General features: G+C 43.7%; 1 protein-coding gene and 1 non-coding gene across 11 annotated transcripts; both read right to left on the reverse strand.

The window, feature by feature from the left end:
• On the reverse strand, positions 1-14,486 carry LOC138215777 (ubiquitin-associated protein 2-like). 10 transcript variants are annotated; one of them, XM_069178140.1, is made up of 30 exons: positions 14,404-14,486; positions 12,989-13,120; positions 12,704-12,781; positions 12,456-12,566; positions 12,151-12,310; positions 11,865-11,942; positions 11,154-11,217; positions 10,813-10,901; positions 10,454-10,506; positions 10,242-10,297; positions 9,839-10,061; positions 9,469-9,724; positions 9,246-9,377; positions 8,666-8,802; positions 7,906-8,138; positions 7,321-7,561; positions 7,116-7,155; positions 6,763-6,892; positions 6,512-6,569; positions 6,077-6,296; positions 5,789-5,880; positions 5,441-5,491; positions 5,264-5,342; positions 4,578-4,778; positions 3,992-4,162; positions 2,977-3,081; positions 2,854-2,886; positions 2,437-2,510; positions 1,371-1,562; positions 1-840 (listed from the first exon to the last, which is right to left on the reverse strand). In XM_069178140.1, the coding sequence occupies exons 2-30, from the start codon at positions 13,076-13,078 to the stop codon at positions 745-747; spliced, it is 3,543 nt and encodes a 1,180-aa protein (XP_069034241.1). In that variant the 5' UTR covers positions 13,079-13,120; positions 14,404-14,486; the 3' UTR covers positions 1-744. The 10 variants fall into 10 exon arrangements, with proteins under 10 accessions (XP_069034241.1, XP_069034240.1, XP_069034239.1 ...); XM_069178139.1 differs by having other exon boundaries at positions 9,827-10,061; XM_069178138.1 differs by having other exon boundaries at positions 11,853-11,942.
• Positions 11,030-11,112, reverse strand: LOC138192060 (small nucleolar RNA SNORD121A). The gene has a single exon (XR_011177770.1). It is a non-coding gene; the product is annotated as a small nucleolar RNA SNORD121A (small nucleolar RNA).
• Positions 14,487-14,670: the final 184 nt, after the last annotated feature.

The raw sequence follows: 14,670 nt of genomic DNA on the forward strand, positions 1-14,670 counted from the left end.
TCCAACTGCTCAGAACTTTATTGAGAGAAAATGAGGGTTAAAATTAATTTAAAATATAAAATTTAGATGGGGAGGTTTGTCTTTAAAAGGGAAGGAGTCGACACAGGGAGAATTGGCAGCCCTCCAGAATAAGGGAGGGAAAGACGGGAGGTTACAAAATTAAGTTTAGGGGATGAGCCTGGCCATTCAGGAAGTCATGTATAAAAAGAAAAAAAAAGAAGAGACAGATGCAGTTAGTTATTATAAACCCCACCCCCTTCTGAAGTGTCCTCATATGCAATCAGTGCTTTAGCTCTCTCATTTTCCTTTTTTTTCTGGCATCTTCCAGGAAGTCTTTGATCATTTGATTTTCACTCACATTCTCATCTTCATCATCTCATTGTCTTAATGTAACATCTTTTCCTGCAGTTTTGAAAAAAGTAAACAAAAAGTCCTTCAAAAATAAAATGCAGCAACCACATTTCATGTTCTACTATTACATATACAGTATATATATATTTATATATATAAATACATACATAAATATCTTACATGTACAACCAATTTTGAAAAGGGGGGGGGGGGAGAGAGAGAACCCAAAAGACTTATGAGGACTTGTGGAGGTGGGGGGAGCAGGGCAAGGAGGCCCAAGGTTGCTCATTGTGAGGGTAGTGTGTCTTTCTGTTTGCGTTTTTGTTTAAGCTTTACACACACGCACGCACACACACACAGCCTTTTGGGGGAGAGGGGAATGGGAGGCATTCCTCAATTAGCCCAGTATGGGGAGCTGCCGTAGCTGGACTTGCTGCCTTGGGTTTTCTGCTGCATGCCGCTGGACTGACTGCGCTGACCAGGACCACCCTGCAAAGAAGTACAAGGTCATTCACTCGATATGTCCAAGGAAATGCCCAACCCCAGTGGATCTCACCGGGTACGGGTCCATGACATTGTGTCTACAGCGTTTGTTCCATTCTCAGCGCGGCTTAATGGCCCACCGGGATCATTTTGGAGTGTTTTGTTGGCTTCTTGGATTTGTGATTTCCCCCCAATTTCTGTGCTTTTAGTGTGGGTGACGTAGGCTACATACTTAAATGGTTTCAGTTTCATTTTAAATTGCATTTATTGTCATTTTCTACTTCTACTTTTGCTTATCCCATTTCTTGAGAAGGAGTTGAAATGTAAGAACAAAAGTAACCAAACAAAGTGCAAAAGCGTTTGTCACCAAAGTCTGAAAAATACAACACCAAGCTGAGATTACAGCCATGTAATAAGGTGTCTAATAAAATGGGTAAAATGGAAGACTTAAATTTACAAAATCCTGATGATACAAACTTATTTCGTGAGACACAGTGTGGGCAGGATGTGTTGTATGCAGAGTAACTTCAGTTTACCTGTCCGTCCTGAGTGAGATGATGGTGGAGCAGCTGGGAGTGGGGCTGTTGGTGTGGCGGCAGGATGTGCAGGAAAGGAGCAGGGGCGTAGCCAGGAGCACCGCCAGGGTTCAGGGGCCCAGTTCCCCCGAGTGCTGAAGGCAGGCTGAAGGGGGGCGGTGTCCCCGTGTGGAAGCCCTGTTTGTCAAATGACTGCGGAGAAACAAGAGAGGACGCAAGAGAGTATACTTAGTACATACATGTACAGTACATTTACAATTAAACTGTATGCAAAGCATGCACATTCATTTCAATAAGCATTCTATTGAATCTTTTGTGTATGCAAACATTTCTTCATAAAAGCTCAACCTATAATTGGCTAATTCAAGCTGATGTGCTGCTCATGTCTACATATTTTATACTTTTGATGAACTAACTCAAGACTACTATTATATTAGTAGGGCAAGGCTGCTCATCATCCAAACAGTTTTGATTCAGGTACCGATAGCTTGACTTAGATACTGGTACTTATTCAAAATACTATCTTTGTAAAATCCATTATAAGTAAAAGGAAATTTCATTGTACATTACGTTACAAATCTTTAGTTTTCATGCATTTTCGAGGGGGAGAGTGTAACCCATGTTATTTTCTGTAGCTACAATTAACCAATGTCCCATAAATGCCTCACATGCAATCAGTAGCTGCCAGCTTGCCAGCTGTTACTGCAGCGCACGCAACTTAGACAAGCGTGTACCTAAAAAATAGTTTGAAAATAGTGAAATAAAGATAATTAAATGCGAGATTTAAGCTACATTAAGTTGAAAATGATTTTATGCAAGGGGGCTACATGCTGCTGTTGCTCACTGACACAGATGATACTTAGTCCTGTGTAAATGGAGCAGGTTATGCATTTTAAAATGAAAACGTGGTTGTGTGGATGAATTGAGGAATCAAACTTTGGCACCGAATGACAAGGCATTTATCGGTGCTTGATAGTAATGCACCAATTGGTGCCCAGGCCTACTTCCAAGCAGAAGCGAAAAGCCTCGATCCAAACACAGACATACAACACAGTAAGTTACACACCTGTGTTTTGCTGTAGATTGAACCTCCCATGTCAGGAACTCCACCACTGTTACCCGATCCTGACAATCCTGGTGCTGAAAGGACAAGGAAGAGACGGAGAAGGGAAGAGGAAAAGGGGAAAAAAAGGAATTTAAGAGGGAAGGGAGGAAAGCAAAAAAAAAAAGGGAAAAAGAAATGATAGGAGAGGAAAAATAAAGGGGTTAATAGGGAAGAACAACAACTGTCACTTCACTGCTGAGGAGTGAATATTACACACTGAATAGCCATTTCCACTGTTAGTAGGACGGGGGCCAGCCAGTACGAAGAAGCATATTAAGTGAGGGGGCGCAGAGGCATGTTTCTCACTTTTCTCCACCCTTTGGCATGTACCCACCCATGTGCACAGGAAACTGCAATCACACACGTGCATATACACACCTTTCTCCAGAATACTTTTGCCAGTGGAATCATCTGCAATTGTGAGTACACCCGTTTTTCCCTCAGGAAAACACCCACTGACTGTGTGCTGTTATAGAGTGTGCACATGTGTTGTGTGTGTACCTTTCCCTGGGCCGCTGCCCGCTGACTTGGCCTGTGACTGGGCAGAGCCTCCGTACCCTGCCTTACTGTATTCCCCACCGTGGGCTTGAGACAGGTCATCAAAGGCTGAAGGAGGAGGTGGAAGAGGAAAAGAGGCAGAGCGAGGAGAGGAGAGGAGAGGAGAGGAGAGGAGAGGAGAGGAGAGGAGAGGAGAGGAGAGGAGAGGAGAGGAGGAGGGGAGGAGGAGAGGAGAGGAGGGGAGGAGGAGAGGAGAGGAGAGGAGAGGAGAGGAGAGGAGAGGAGATTTGATGAAGAGAAGAAAAGAAAAGAAAGAGGAAAAAGAATGGGAAGAGAAGAGAGAGGGGGGGCAAGGGAGAGAGAGGCAGTAAGGTAACCTGACTAAAATGGCAGCTGTGTCTATTTTGAGCCGTGTCCAACTTCAGCAGGGGGTTTGAGCTATGCATGCACCACAAGCAAAAACACACAGGCCCAACTCCACACGCACATGCAGCATTTGGTATACATGGTTGATAGTCGAGTTCTCTTTTTCTTCCCTGTGCACTCTTCACGCCTTATTCCAGCCATAGTCTAAACAAGGCATCTCTTAATGCCTGTTCTCCTAAAATACTGCTGTACATGAAAATGTGCCAGACCGTAACATACTGCAATGTTGTAGGACAAGACTGGGTTGTCAACTTGACAGCATCAAAACACATCGGACAGAAGTAACTGGCCAGATAACCCACAATAACTGGACCAGCTCTTCAAGCTGATCAAGTAAGCTTCAACTGCACTTTGTGGCAAGCTGTGGCAGTTTGTGGTTGGTAAGAATTCAAGATAAACCTGTGCTGTCAATTCAACACACACAGGCTCAACTCGTTAAATCAATTCAAAAGCAGAACAAAAACTGCTGAATGTGATGTATTTATGACTGATAAGTCTTTGTAAATATTTGACTCTGAAGAGAATGTGCTGTGTTAATTGTCTGGAAACAAAATCAGTCAGATCGAGCCCTGTTGTTTGGTCTTGGTCTTACCTGTGCCATAGGCATGCTGTCCGTAACTGGGCTGATGCTGTTGGTGATACTGATTGGAGGGGTTGGCCAGGCCCATTGTAGGCTGCTTGGCTGAAGCAGGAGGTACAAAGACAGTAGGGCCGTACTGGAAGGCTGAGGGAACTCCTGGGACACCAGTGTAGTATGGCAGACCTGAGATGGTGAGTTGGAAAAATTATGCAAAACGTTTGTTTTTTTTTGTTTTTTTAAACAAAACAATGCTGAGAATGGCATTAATTAATAAGCTCTTCATAAACTTAAATTGCTATTTTGTCAACATTAGTGGTTATGTAAGAAAATCTCTTCTTACCTAAATGAATTGCATCATTTTCAAGAAATATACTTATTCTTGGGCTTTACTGGCAGAAATATGTTAAATTCTAATTCTCATTTTGGCTTAATATGCTCTGCCATATTTCAATAGAGTCCTTTCAAACATTAAAACAAGAGGGACGGTAACTGAAGCTGTACTTTTCATTAGGTGTATATGCTTAGGGTACTGATGAGTTAACTGAAAGTTAAATTGGGCAACATCCCCATCATTAAACATAATTCCACTCTTCCTTACCAGTGTATCCATAGCCAGGGGGAAGAGGTGGGTTGAGGAAGGCCTGGTTCTGTGTCTGCTGCCCCTGGCTCTGACCCTGCCCCTGTCCTTGTGTCCCTGCCTGCGGCGTCTGCTGGGGCTGCGACTGCACCCCCGCTGTAGACAGGCTGGTTGGGGGAGCTGGAGATGAAGAGTCATTCCTGCCAAACTTTGTTGCCTCACCTGGACAGAAACCGATGGTAGAAAAAGCAAAACTGTGACTGAAAAAAGAAATCCAAATCTTTGCCGGTGGGCCAGCGAACAAAAACATGTAAGGAAGCCACCAAAGCAAAGTGCTTAACTATAGTCATTGATTAGTCCAAATAAACACACGGATGTCATGAAAACTGCCTAATAAGCGCAAGTACAAAAATGACTACCATACATGGAAGAAGGTGTAAGCCGATGTGTAGATTTATGAAATGGGGAATAAATAATAAAACCAAATTAAAAAAAAAAAAAAAAGGGCTCTGGCCCGAATGTAAGCCGCAAGACGTAAGACGTGTTCACTTTGTGGTGTCCTCTGTCCAGCTTGATATTCCACCGGCGGCTGGTGAGATGTACTGCAGCGCTGCGCAGCCGGTGAGATATGAAGCATTGATTTTAATGACAGCGATTAATTTCGGCATCGATATATATATAGACATATCAACTCCAATTCAACTTACCAGAATATGGATTATTAGCCAGGCCATCTCTTCCAGGCATTGGAGCCGTAGCACCAGGGAATGTTACACCATAGTAGTCCTATTAATCAAGATGGCAAACAAAGCCCTTGCTGGTTATCTGAAAGTTAGTTACTACAAAAAGCAATATTACCGTGATAAGCAGAACAACAGACTCACCAAAGGAAGGCGAGACTGTAGCATTTGCAAGTCCTCATATCCGTAGATCTGCTGATGAAATAAAGTCAATGGAGATCATTTAGTATCATAGTAAAGTCTTGAACAAACCTCACTGATGCCTACAAACTTTGTTTCAGTTGTATCGATTATCACAGAATCTACTAATTCTCTTTTAAAACAGTCATTACCGAAGAGCTCTGCAGACTAACAAGTAAACAATGATTGTTAATGCATCCACTTATGTAAATAAAGCCCACTTTTTTTTCCTTACAAAACTCATGCGACTCATCAAAACACACTAACTAATCCATAAACAAGCACATAAACATTAGGAAAGCATGTAGGTACCGGGTAAGCAGGGAGCAAGCCACCAGGACCCATGATGTACTGGTTGGCCAGGAGAGGCGGCACGCCCTGAGCCAAGTTGGGAGGAGCCTTACCTGTGGAAGAGGAGTAACATAAGGGTCATTTCAGGACTTCATTATAAGTTAGGTGAACGTTACTAATGTGAAATTTCAGCAGCCTGATTACATTTACTATAAATGATAGTTGTAAACAAAAAAAGCGAGAAATTGCAGTGATATTTTAATTTATAGAATCTCTTCTAAGTGCCATCCATGGTGGTCATGACTGTACCGGATGTGGTGGTGAGCAGGGGTGCTGTGCGGCTGACTGCAGCTGAGAGTGTGGAGTTTGTGCCATTAGGAGTTAGTCCCAGTGCTCCAGATGGGTGCAGACCATTGGTGGTTGCGCTACTGACAACCATGGGGACTGAGGGACTGGGATTGACAACTTGGCTGGATGACGCTGATGAAAAGGCATGGAGGTTACTGCTGCTGCTCTCCTCGTGATTTATCTGACGGAACAGGGCAATAGCAGAGAAACTGTGAAGAGACCTAGCACCCGTTTAATAAGGGAACAAATGGATGTCTTTATAAGTTAGTCAAACTTTATTAAGATAATAACTGTATCAAGACAATCCAACTGCACAACCAAATATGCCATGTACTAGTAAATAAAAGCAGCAGGGTTGATGTCAGCATCTTCATGTCTGTGTGCAGACTCACTTACCGTCAAGGAGGAACTTGTGGTGAGGACTGACCCAGATGAGTGAGTACTGCTCACGTGACTACAAAGAACATAAAGTGATTTTGTTAGCCTGCTTACATCTAATGATGCCACAAAAGCACTTCACCTAAGAAGCGTGATTAGGAAGACGGGAGATTCAGTGACAAATGTTTCCACATTACAGGATTAAGATATGTGCTTGTAACCATCATTATCTCCAGGTAAAACGTCAGTGTGTCTAAACTGGGCCTTACCTGTTGAGCGAGGGGATGGGTGTTGAGTGGGAAGGTGTAACTGCAGGGGAGGGGATGTGGTGGACAGGGCCACTGTCACTCGTCATGATGGGAGACTCTGTTTTCACTGTTCTAGATGATGATGATGCAGCTGGTGTGAGAGAAGGAATACAAGAAACAAACTGGATTAATGTAATGTAAGAGAAAAAAGATCAGTTGACGCTGCCTTGGTCTTTATCAAACTTCATCAGCTTTCACTGAGAGGCTTCTTTCCACTTCCTACCAGACGCATTAAGAAATCAATATTCATTAGATCAGATGTTATTGGCCATTCCAGTGAAGCCCTTAAAATTGACAATGCTCAAACTACTTACTGTCCTGTGGGCTCTGTGTCTTCATTCCACTATAGCCATTCTATGAAAAGAACAAATGATCGGTCTTAGTTTTATCATTTAACTTTGATTATACATTAAGCAGACAATGAGCCTTCAAGAAAAAACAAACAGCAGATGTTAAAAGTCTATATTGTGTAATTTTGTGCCTCCTAAGCATAACAAAATTAATTTAATTTATACTCACTGTTAGAGGTCCACCAGCAGCCAATGGGACATCTTTGCTCTGAGAGAAGCCAAGATGAGGTGGCAGGGACCTTGGGCCACTGCTCTCTACACGGCTGGCTGTGGTAGATGCTGCAGAAGAGGGAGGAGCAGCTGCACTGGGAAGACCATGAGAGGGCGAGGGTGTGGCACTGGGTAAGCCCAGAGATGGTGAAGGGAAGTTGGTGTCTGACACAGCTGAGGGCAAGCTGCTCATGTGTTCGCTGTTCACAGGACCAAGAGAAAGGTGGAGCGGGAAGGGACACACATGAGATAAACATGGTAAGAAGATGGAAGAAGTAGAGGCATCAGGTGTCATTTATAAACACAAACTGTTTCTGCAGGGCAAAAAACAAAACGTGGCGGAGTTCCAAGGGGTCGTGGGAGGGGGGCTAAAATAAGTTTACATTAACGAAAGTCATTCTGATGACCAATAGTGTCACTCAAAACCTAGTTCTGACCTAGTTCTATGTCTCCGTCGAGGATGGTTGCCAAGTTATCATGGAATTTTCATGCAGTAAAAAATGCCTCATATACAGACCAAACTGCACCGTACACTGCAACATACCTCACAGCTCCTGGCTTGGAGAACAGGCTACTGTGTGGCTGTTGTGTGGGAACAGCTGTAGCAACAGGCATGGTTGCTGGGGCCAGAGTCGGGGTGTGTTCCCTGACCATGTCAGTCTGCGCCATGTCTACCGCTCCACTACCAGCCTCAGACCCGAAGTCGAGAGCTCCAAATTGAACATTCAGACCAGATATATCTGCTGAACCCGGCATCTCCACTGCCGACGATGGGATCTGAGGTAGACAAAAAGGCAATTCAGTAGAAATTGGCCAATTTATCTCATCTTTTTTATTCTGAATGTGTTTGTTTGAAACCTTTGTTCAAACCAACACGTGAAAATACATTATTTTCAAAGAAACACAAAGATATATAATAACTGGTGAGTACTCGTGGCGAGTTAAAACAGTCCTGTGGGGTAAAGCTCAAACGTGTTCTATCATGACAAGAAAGCAGGCACTGGTTGCAATCATTTACGACCATTACATACTGAAAATAGACTGCATACTTTTCTGTGGTCTCTGTGTTTGTTGACAAGACAAAGTCAGTGGAGCAGAGATCAAAGCATGTGAAAACTTGTCTATTAAGTCTGTCGATAACCCATAATAGTTTAACTAGCTGGCTCGTCTTTTAAAGCATGTAAGAACAGATAAATTACAGACTTTCAGTTACTACCTTGTTTTACAAGTAATACCGCTCTTTGGTTATTTGTGCCTAGTTGTTTTATGTCTCATATAAAGGTCCAAATATTAGAGAAGCTTACCTTTGAGGGAGGAGGTGCTCTGCGTCGCTGTGTCTTTAGTTGCCGCTGAGGGGGTTCTGTGATCGGAGGCTCCAGGCCTGGCAGCTTCCCTACTGGAGAAGCTCCATCTCTTGCAGAAGGGACAGATGACTCGTGACCTGAATGAGATTGAAGGCAGTATGTTCATTCCCAGTGTCATTTAAGAAAAATCACAGCACTAAGATCTACTATATAATAATTGTCAGAGGAAGACATAATGAGTGTGGTGATACTGCCATGGCCGGGCAAGACAGACACTGTTTGCACGACTCCTTTCCTTAGCAGAGAAGGTACTATAACTACGGGGTAAAGGAATCGTCCTTACATATATGGCCACAATCGAGAAACTGGCATAACGGTATGTATTTGCTCATATCTGTCGTTGTGGCTATTAAACATCTCTGTTGCTTCTAACCAATAATTATCAGTATTATCAATATTCAATTGTGAAAATAACCATGAGTTACATGGGATACTATGCCTACTTTCACACCTTTAATAGTGCAGTAAGTTACCATTTTGTACAGCTGTGAATATCATTGCAGCATGTGTGCCATCCTACCTGGCGGTGTGGGGACCTGTGGAGCATGTGACAGGCCCAGAGGCTCTGTGCTGGAAAGGATGGAGGATTTTTGATGCCTCTGAGCCAGCTGGCTGAGCACCGCTGATGGTTCTGGCTGAAGCTTCATCTCCACTGAATAGAATGGGGGATAATCATATTATTACAGTACATGCAGTTCAATGAACATTTTGCGTTGTTTCTTATCTACCCAAGATAAACTTACAGTGTTGGGCAGTAACAGGGCCGTTCTCCACTCGCTGAGCTTTGACGTCTGCAGAAGGAGAGGGGGCAAGAGCGGGACTTTGCATTGGAGGTGGCCCTGCATCTTTGGAAACAGTGCTGTTGCTGGTGGTGGCCAACATCTGACTGGCTCGCTGACCCAGCCGAGGCCCACCGAGTTGCTCAGATGTCCGGATGTCAGGGGCAGGTGACTGCTTAGGTGCATTCAGGGATCCAAAACCAGAACCTAGAACTGACGACTGGGAGAGTGAGAGAAGCAGAAAGCACAGAACTGAATACAAGAAAACCGTATATTGGTGTGTATCAAGTGCTGGTTCTTGCACATGTGTAAGGTTGCGTACAAGTGTGAATACCAGTGCAGCATGTGCGTAGGTGGTACTAGCAGAGGCGGCATGGGCGTAGCTGTTGGCTGTGGCATGCGCGTAGCTGTGTGTTGCAGTGCGTCCATTGTGATGGGAATTGGTAAACACCAGGCTTTGGCCCAAATCCTCAGCTGAGGGGCCATCGACTATCGCCCCCAAGTCAGAGTCCATAGAACCACCTACAGCCACAGGCAACAGACTCGCCAGATCCACACTGAGGAAATGGAGGAGACAAGAGAGTAGGAGGTGTGAAGAGTGGGAGAAAAGAGGTTTGGGGAGCAGGGTGGAGAAGGAGAAGAAAATAGTATGGATTAAATTAAATGTAATTCCCCAAAATAAAACCTGTTCTACGTAGTGTTTTAAGTTGACTAGGATTTTGGGCAGGATGGCTTACTTGTGTGTGATGTGGTTTGTTGGGGCAGAGGCAGTGAATACTTTGGTCTCAGACAACTGTTAGAAAGGACACAACACATTATTAGCCATTAACGCAACACATAAGGCAGGCCAGGCCATATTTACAGCAATGTCACTAAACAATATTTTGTGTAGGCCATTTCAGTGAAACATTGTTGATCCCTTTCAGATAATTAAAAAGTGCAGCCTTACATCCTCATTCCAGTCTTCTGAAGTCCAGTCTTCCAGATTGCCTCCCCATGTTCCTAAGATAAATAGAACGACAGCCAAGTTAGTGTGACAATGTTCGCATATAATCACAATATGTTCCCAGCAATCATCACTCACCCCAAAGTAATGACAGAAAATAAAGCACCAGGACTCCTTTAATATAACAAACTACTAAAATATTGACTCATTCTCTTGATTCCTTTTTTCCCTGCCCCCCCCCTAATAGTTTGAAATTGGAAATCTGCACTCATTTTGGGTACGTGAACAGGTGAAGTGGGGTAACAGAAAAATATTAAGCTGGCATCAAAATTAGACATTTTATGTTCCGTAATCTTCCTCACCAGTTCCTTCAGCAGGTTCATTGCCATCCCCTTCCCATGTCTCCTGGCGAGCTCCAGAGTTAGCAGTGTAGTCAGCAGGATTGAAGGTGCTGAAAGAAGCAGAGGGAGGAAAGGGACGACAGGGAAGGCAGAGACGTGTAGGGAAGGTGAGCCAGTATAAGTATGTTGTTGCTATTGCTAACAGAAGACAGCAATTAAGTCTTTTCAACACGTTTTCAATGAGGAGATTCAGAAACTTTTTTTTTCGACACACTTGTTTTTAAGATATGTGCTTGTAATCAACATCACTACCTCCTCATCTTACTTCAGGCTTTAGATTTACACTGAGCGCAGGTTCTTACCCCATTCCCTGTGAAGAGAACCTGTTAACAGCACCTGCTCTTCCTCTGCCACGACCCCCTGCACCTGATGAGACACAAAAAACAACCAAATGACTGCTTGTCTTCTTCAACCTCAACTCCTCATTAAGCGTCTTTATCAATGTATCAAACTTCATAATAGCAAGTAACACACAGAAAATATTCCTTTTTTTTTTTTGTTTAATACCATACCTGAATACTTGTATTTAAGTGTCCTTTCTGTCATGCTGGATTTTTTTTTTTTGTAAAATGTGGTATGGCTCTAGTAATGTTGTCCAGTCAAAACAAAAAAACATTGGCCAAGGTGGTAATAGACATGCAGTTTTAGGTTTAAACAGCCCAAAAGATATAACGTGAATGATGTGATGTAATAGTAATATCAACAACTAGTTTATTTTTTTCTCAGTTTTGACTCAACAGTTATTCCTAAAACCAGGCAGCCACAGGAACACACACATTTCTCCAGTTAGGGGAAACCTTACCATCTGACCACATTTCTTCTGAATCACATCTCGATTAACTTCATTCTTACACCATTTCATTTCTTAAAGAAAGCTTTCCAAATCCAGTCAGACTCTACTAGTTTCCACCTTCTCCAATCTCTATCAATGACAATTCCCCCACCCACCACCCCCTCAACATGCAAAAAAAAAAAAAAAGAAGTAAAGATGCGTTATTCACCGTAATGCTCACCTCTGCCCCGCCCTCTACGTCCACGGTCTCCCCCTCTCTCTCCAGGAGCCACCTCAAACCCATTTTCCTCTAACCGACCTGGAATCCAACAAGAAACGAAGGGACAACGAATATAAGACTACTTAGAAATCATGATTAATACCCAACTGGGCTGAAATACTGTTTCAATATCATAGATGCAGCAAACACCAAACATCACTTTCACAGACAGATATACACATGGACACACAACCCAGGACCTTCATTCCTTAAGACATGACAAGCACAGCTTTTGTCCTTTTCTCACCTTCACGCCCTCGGCTGATGCCTCTGCCCCTTCTGTTGGAGCCCCCACGTCCACGACTGGCCTCCCTCTCGCCTCCTTTCTTCTCCCTGCTCTCCTTTATCTCTGAGGGTCCTCCTTCTTTCCCAAGGCTACGCTTCTTCCCCACAGTCTCCCAGGAGTTCTGACAGAGGTGAAGAAAGGAGTGATGTTGGCACAACAAAATGAACCTCTATTGTGATTCATATTTTGCAGGAATCATTTTGGTCTCTGCCAAATCAGAAAATACACGTGTGACACAAAAATAATCCATATCTACACACACTTACTGTGTCAGAGGTGCTCTCCAGCAGAAAATTGATGGCTCTGTTTACATCTTCGTTGCAGTCATGGAGGGCTACCATGCACTCATCTTGAGTTTTCCCAGTTACCTCAATCAACTGTGAGCGTGAAAGATAGAAAAACACGGTTTTAAGTTAGTGCAACATGTGACACAGTGAGGCTCCCAATGTTAAGGAATTCCATGAAAATGAGATGCTCATCCAGAAGATTTTTTTTTTCTTTTCTCGATTTCTACCTGTTTGACCTTGTCCTCAAAGTCAGCATCATTTTTGTCGTAGATCATTTGGGCTAAACGGATCTGTTCTGCTGTGGCCTAGTAAAAAAAAACAACAAAAAAAAACAGAGCTCAATAAGTTATTTAAACAATTCATCAGACCACAAGTCAATGGGATTTATTTGTTTAATTAAATGAAAACTGCTACTTTGTGTTATTGTATTGTATTAAACATGACAGACTATATTTTGTACAGGGGTGGCTATCCCTGGATTTAACTTTATATATTCAATCGTAAAATCCCACCTGTATCTGTTTCTGTGTTGTTTGTGTGGTGGTGGGCAGCGTTCTGTCCCGAGTTCCCCGGACTTGATTGCTGACCATTGAAGTCATCATTTACAGTATATACAAAACAATGTATGTACAAAATAGAAAAATCTAGACGAGGGAAAGAGGCGACAGAAACAAAGAGTTACATAGCATCATAATTCCATATCGAAATACAATGCTGAATAAACGTGCAATGCCAGTACTGTATCCTGAATTTAAGCAGACCGAGACTCACTGTTGTCAAGTATACCGTGTAAGACTATAACCCCCATCTGTCGCTCCCCACATCCCCGGTTAAATTTAGCCAGCCAAGAGGGGCCTGTCCTGGGTGTCAACTTACAACCCTCCCACACAAAAACACCGTCAGAATGCACCAGTGTATATATATGATCGCTGGTATGAACACTTTGCCTCATCTATGACGTGATGACACACACAGACACTGACATTTGATTAAAAGCACCACGTAACCACAAAAGAGCCAGGAATCAACTAGAAATGTAAAGTACAACACTAAACCAAGTTATTACGCGTCACACCGGACCACAGTCAGATGCAACCGCGCGTTGTATTCACTGTTCGTCGGTGTTTTCACGCGGTACTTCACGTGAAGTGATAAACTGAATTGCAGTCTTGTTTTGGTGAACGTGAAGTGACTCTCGACGGAAACACGAGCCACACGGGCTCACCACGGCGGCTACAGCCGAGCTAACAGCGCGTCATTGTTCTGACTCACACTCCGTTCAAACGTGATATTCTGCGAGGCGGACATTAGCCTTCGTTTAGTTAACCCCCGTCTGCCAATGCGTTTCATCCACGCCCGGTCCTGCCGAGGCAGGAACAACAACAACAACAACAATTAAAACAAACGTGACAAGCGCGACGATGTCCCCCCCCCCCTTTTGTGTGTAGACCGAGAGACACGCTAACGTTAGCAGAAAGCTAACAACTGCGGCGAAACGGAAAAGAAGAAAAAACAACAACAACAACAACAAAAAGCATCGTTTTTCATTTACACGTACAAACGGCCGGTGTCCGAAATTGCACTTTCAAGTAAACGTGTGTGGGGAAGAGGGGGAAACAGTTTCGCAATGTACGTGGCCCGTTCAGCCACGACGTGTGTCGACAGCATGCTAACTGCCCGGCATGTGAACGGCCCGTCCGCATACAATGCAGCACAACGCTGGCTGGCTAGCTAGCAACTTAGTTAGTTAGCCAACCGACGAACGGAGCGAAGTGCGTCTCTGAATCCGCCCTTCGGCTTCGTTAAACTGAATTAAAAAAAATATTTGATGAGGCACTTGAGCCGTTTGAAATGTTTTTATAATGCTAACGACAAAAAAAAAAATAAAAAAAAATAAAAATAAAAATTGTTGTCTTTCTTTTTTTACCTGCTAACACGCTTTGCTCAGCCAGCAGCCGCAGCAGATGCTGTCACGTGACTCACCGCGCCGTTGTGAAGCCGATAACTGCCAACCACAAGCCGCAGAGCCGGTCAGGTGGTCTCCGAACGCCGCGCCCTGGACGTGCGCGCTCCCGTCTGGAACGGCACAGCGCCGACTCCTGAGATGAGCTCAGGTATGAATGTGACGCTTCACTCTTTGTTTATAGAGGGGTTTAAAGGAAACATCTCAATCTTTTATTTAATGTTACAGTAA

This window comes from Embiotoca jacksoni, unplaced genomic scaffold (assembly GCF_022577435.1).
Source record: "Embiotoca jacksoni isolate LCO1_2020_lvr unplaced genomic scaffold, fEmbJac1.0.p SCAF_8, whole genome shotgun sequence".
In the NCBI taxonomy this organism is placed as follows: Eukaryota; Metazoa; Chordata; class Actinopteri; family Embiotocidae; genus Embiotoca; species Embiotoca jacksoni.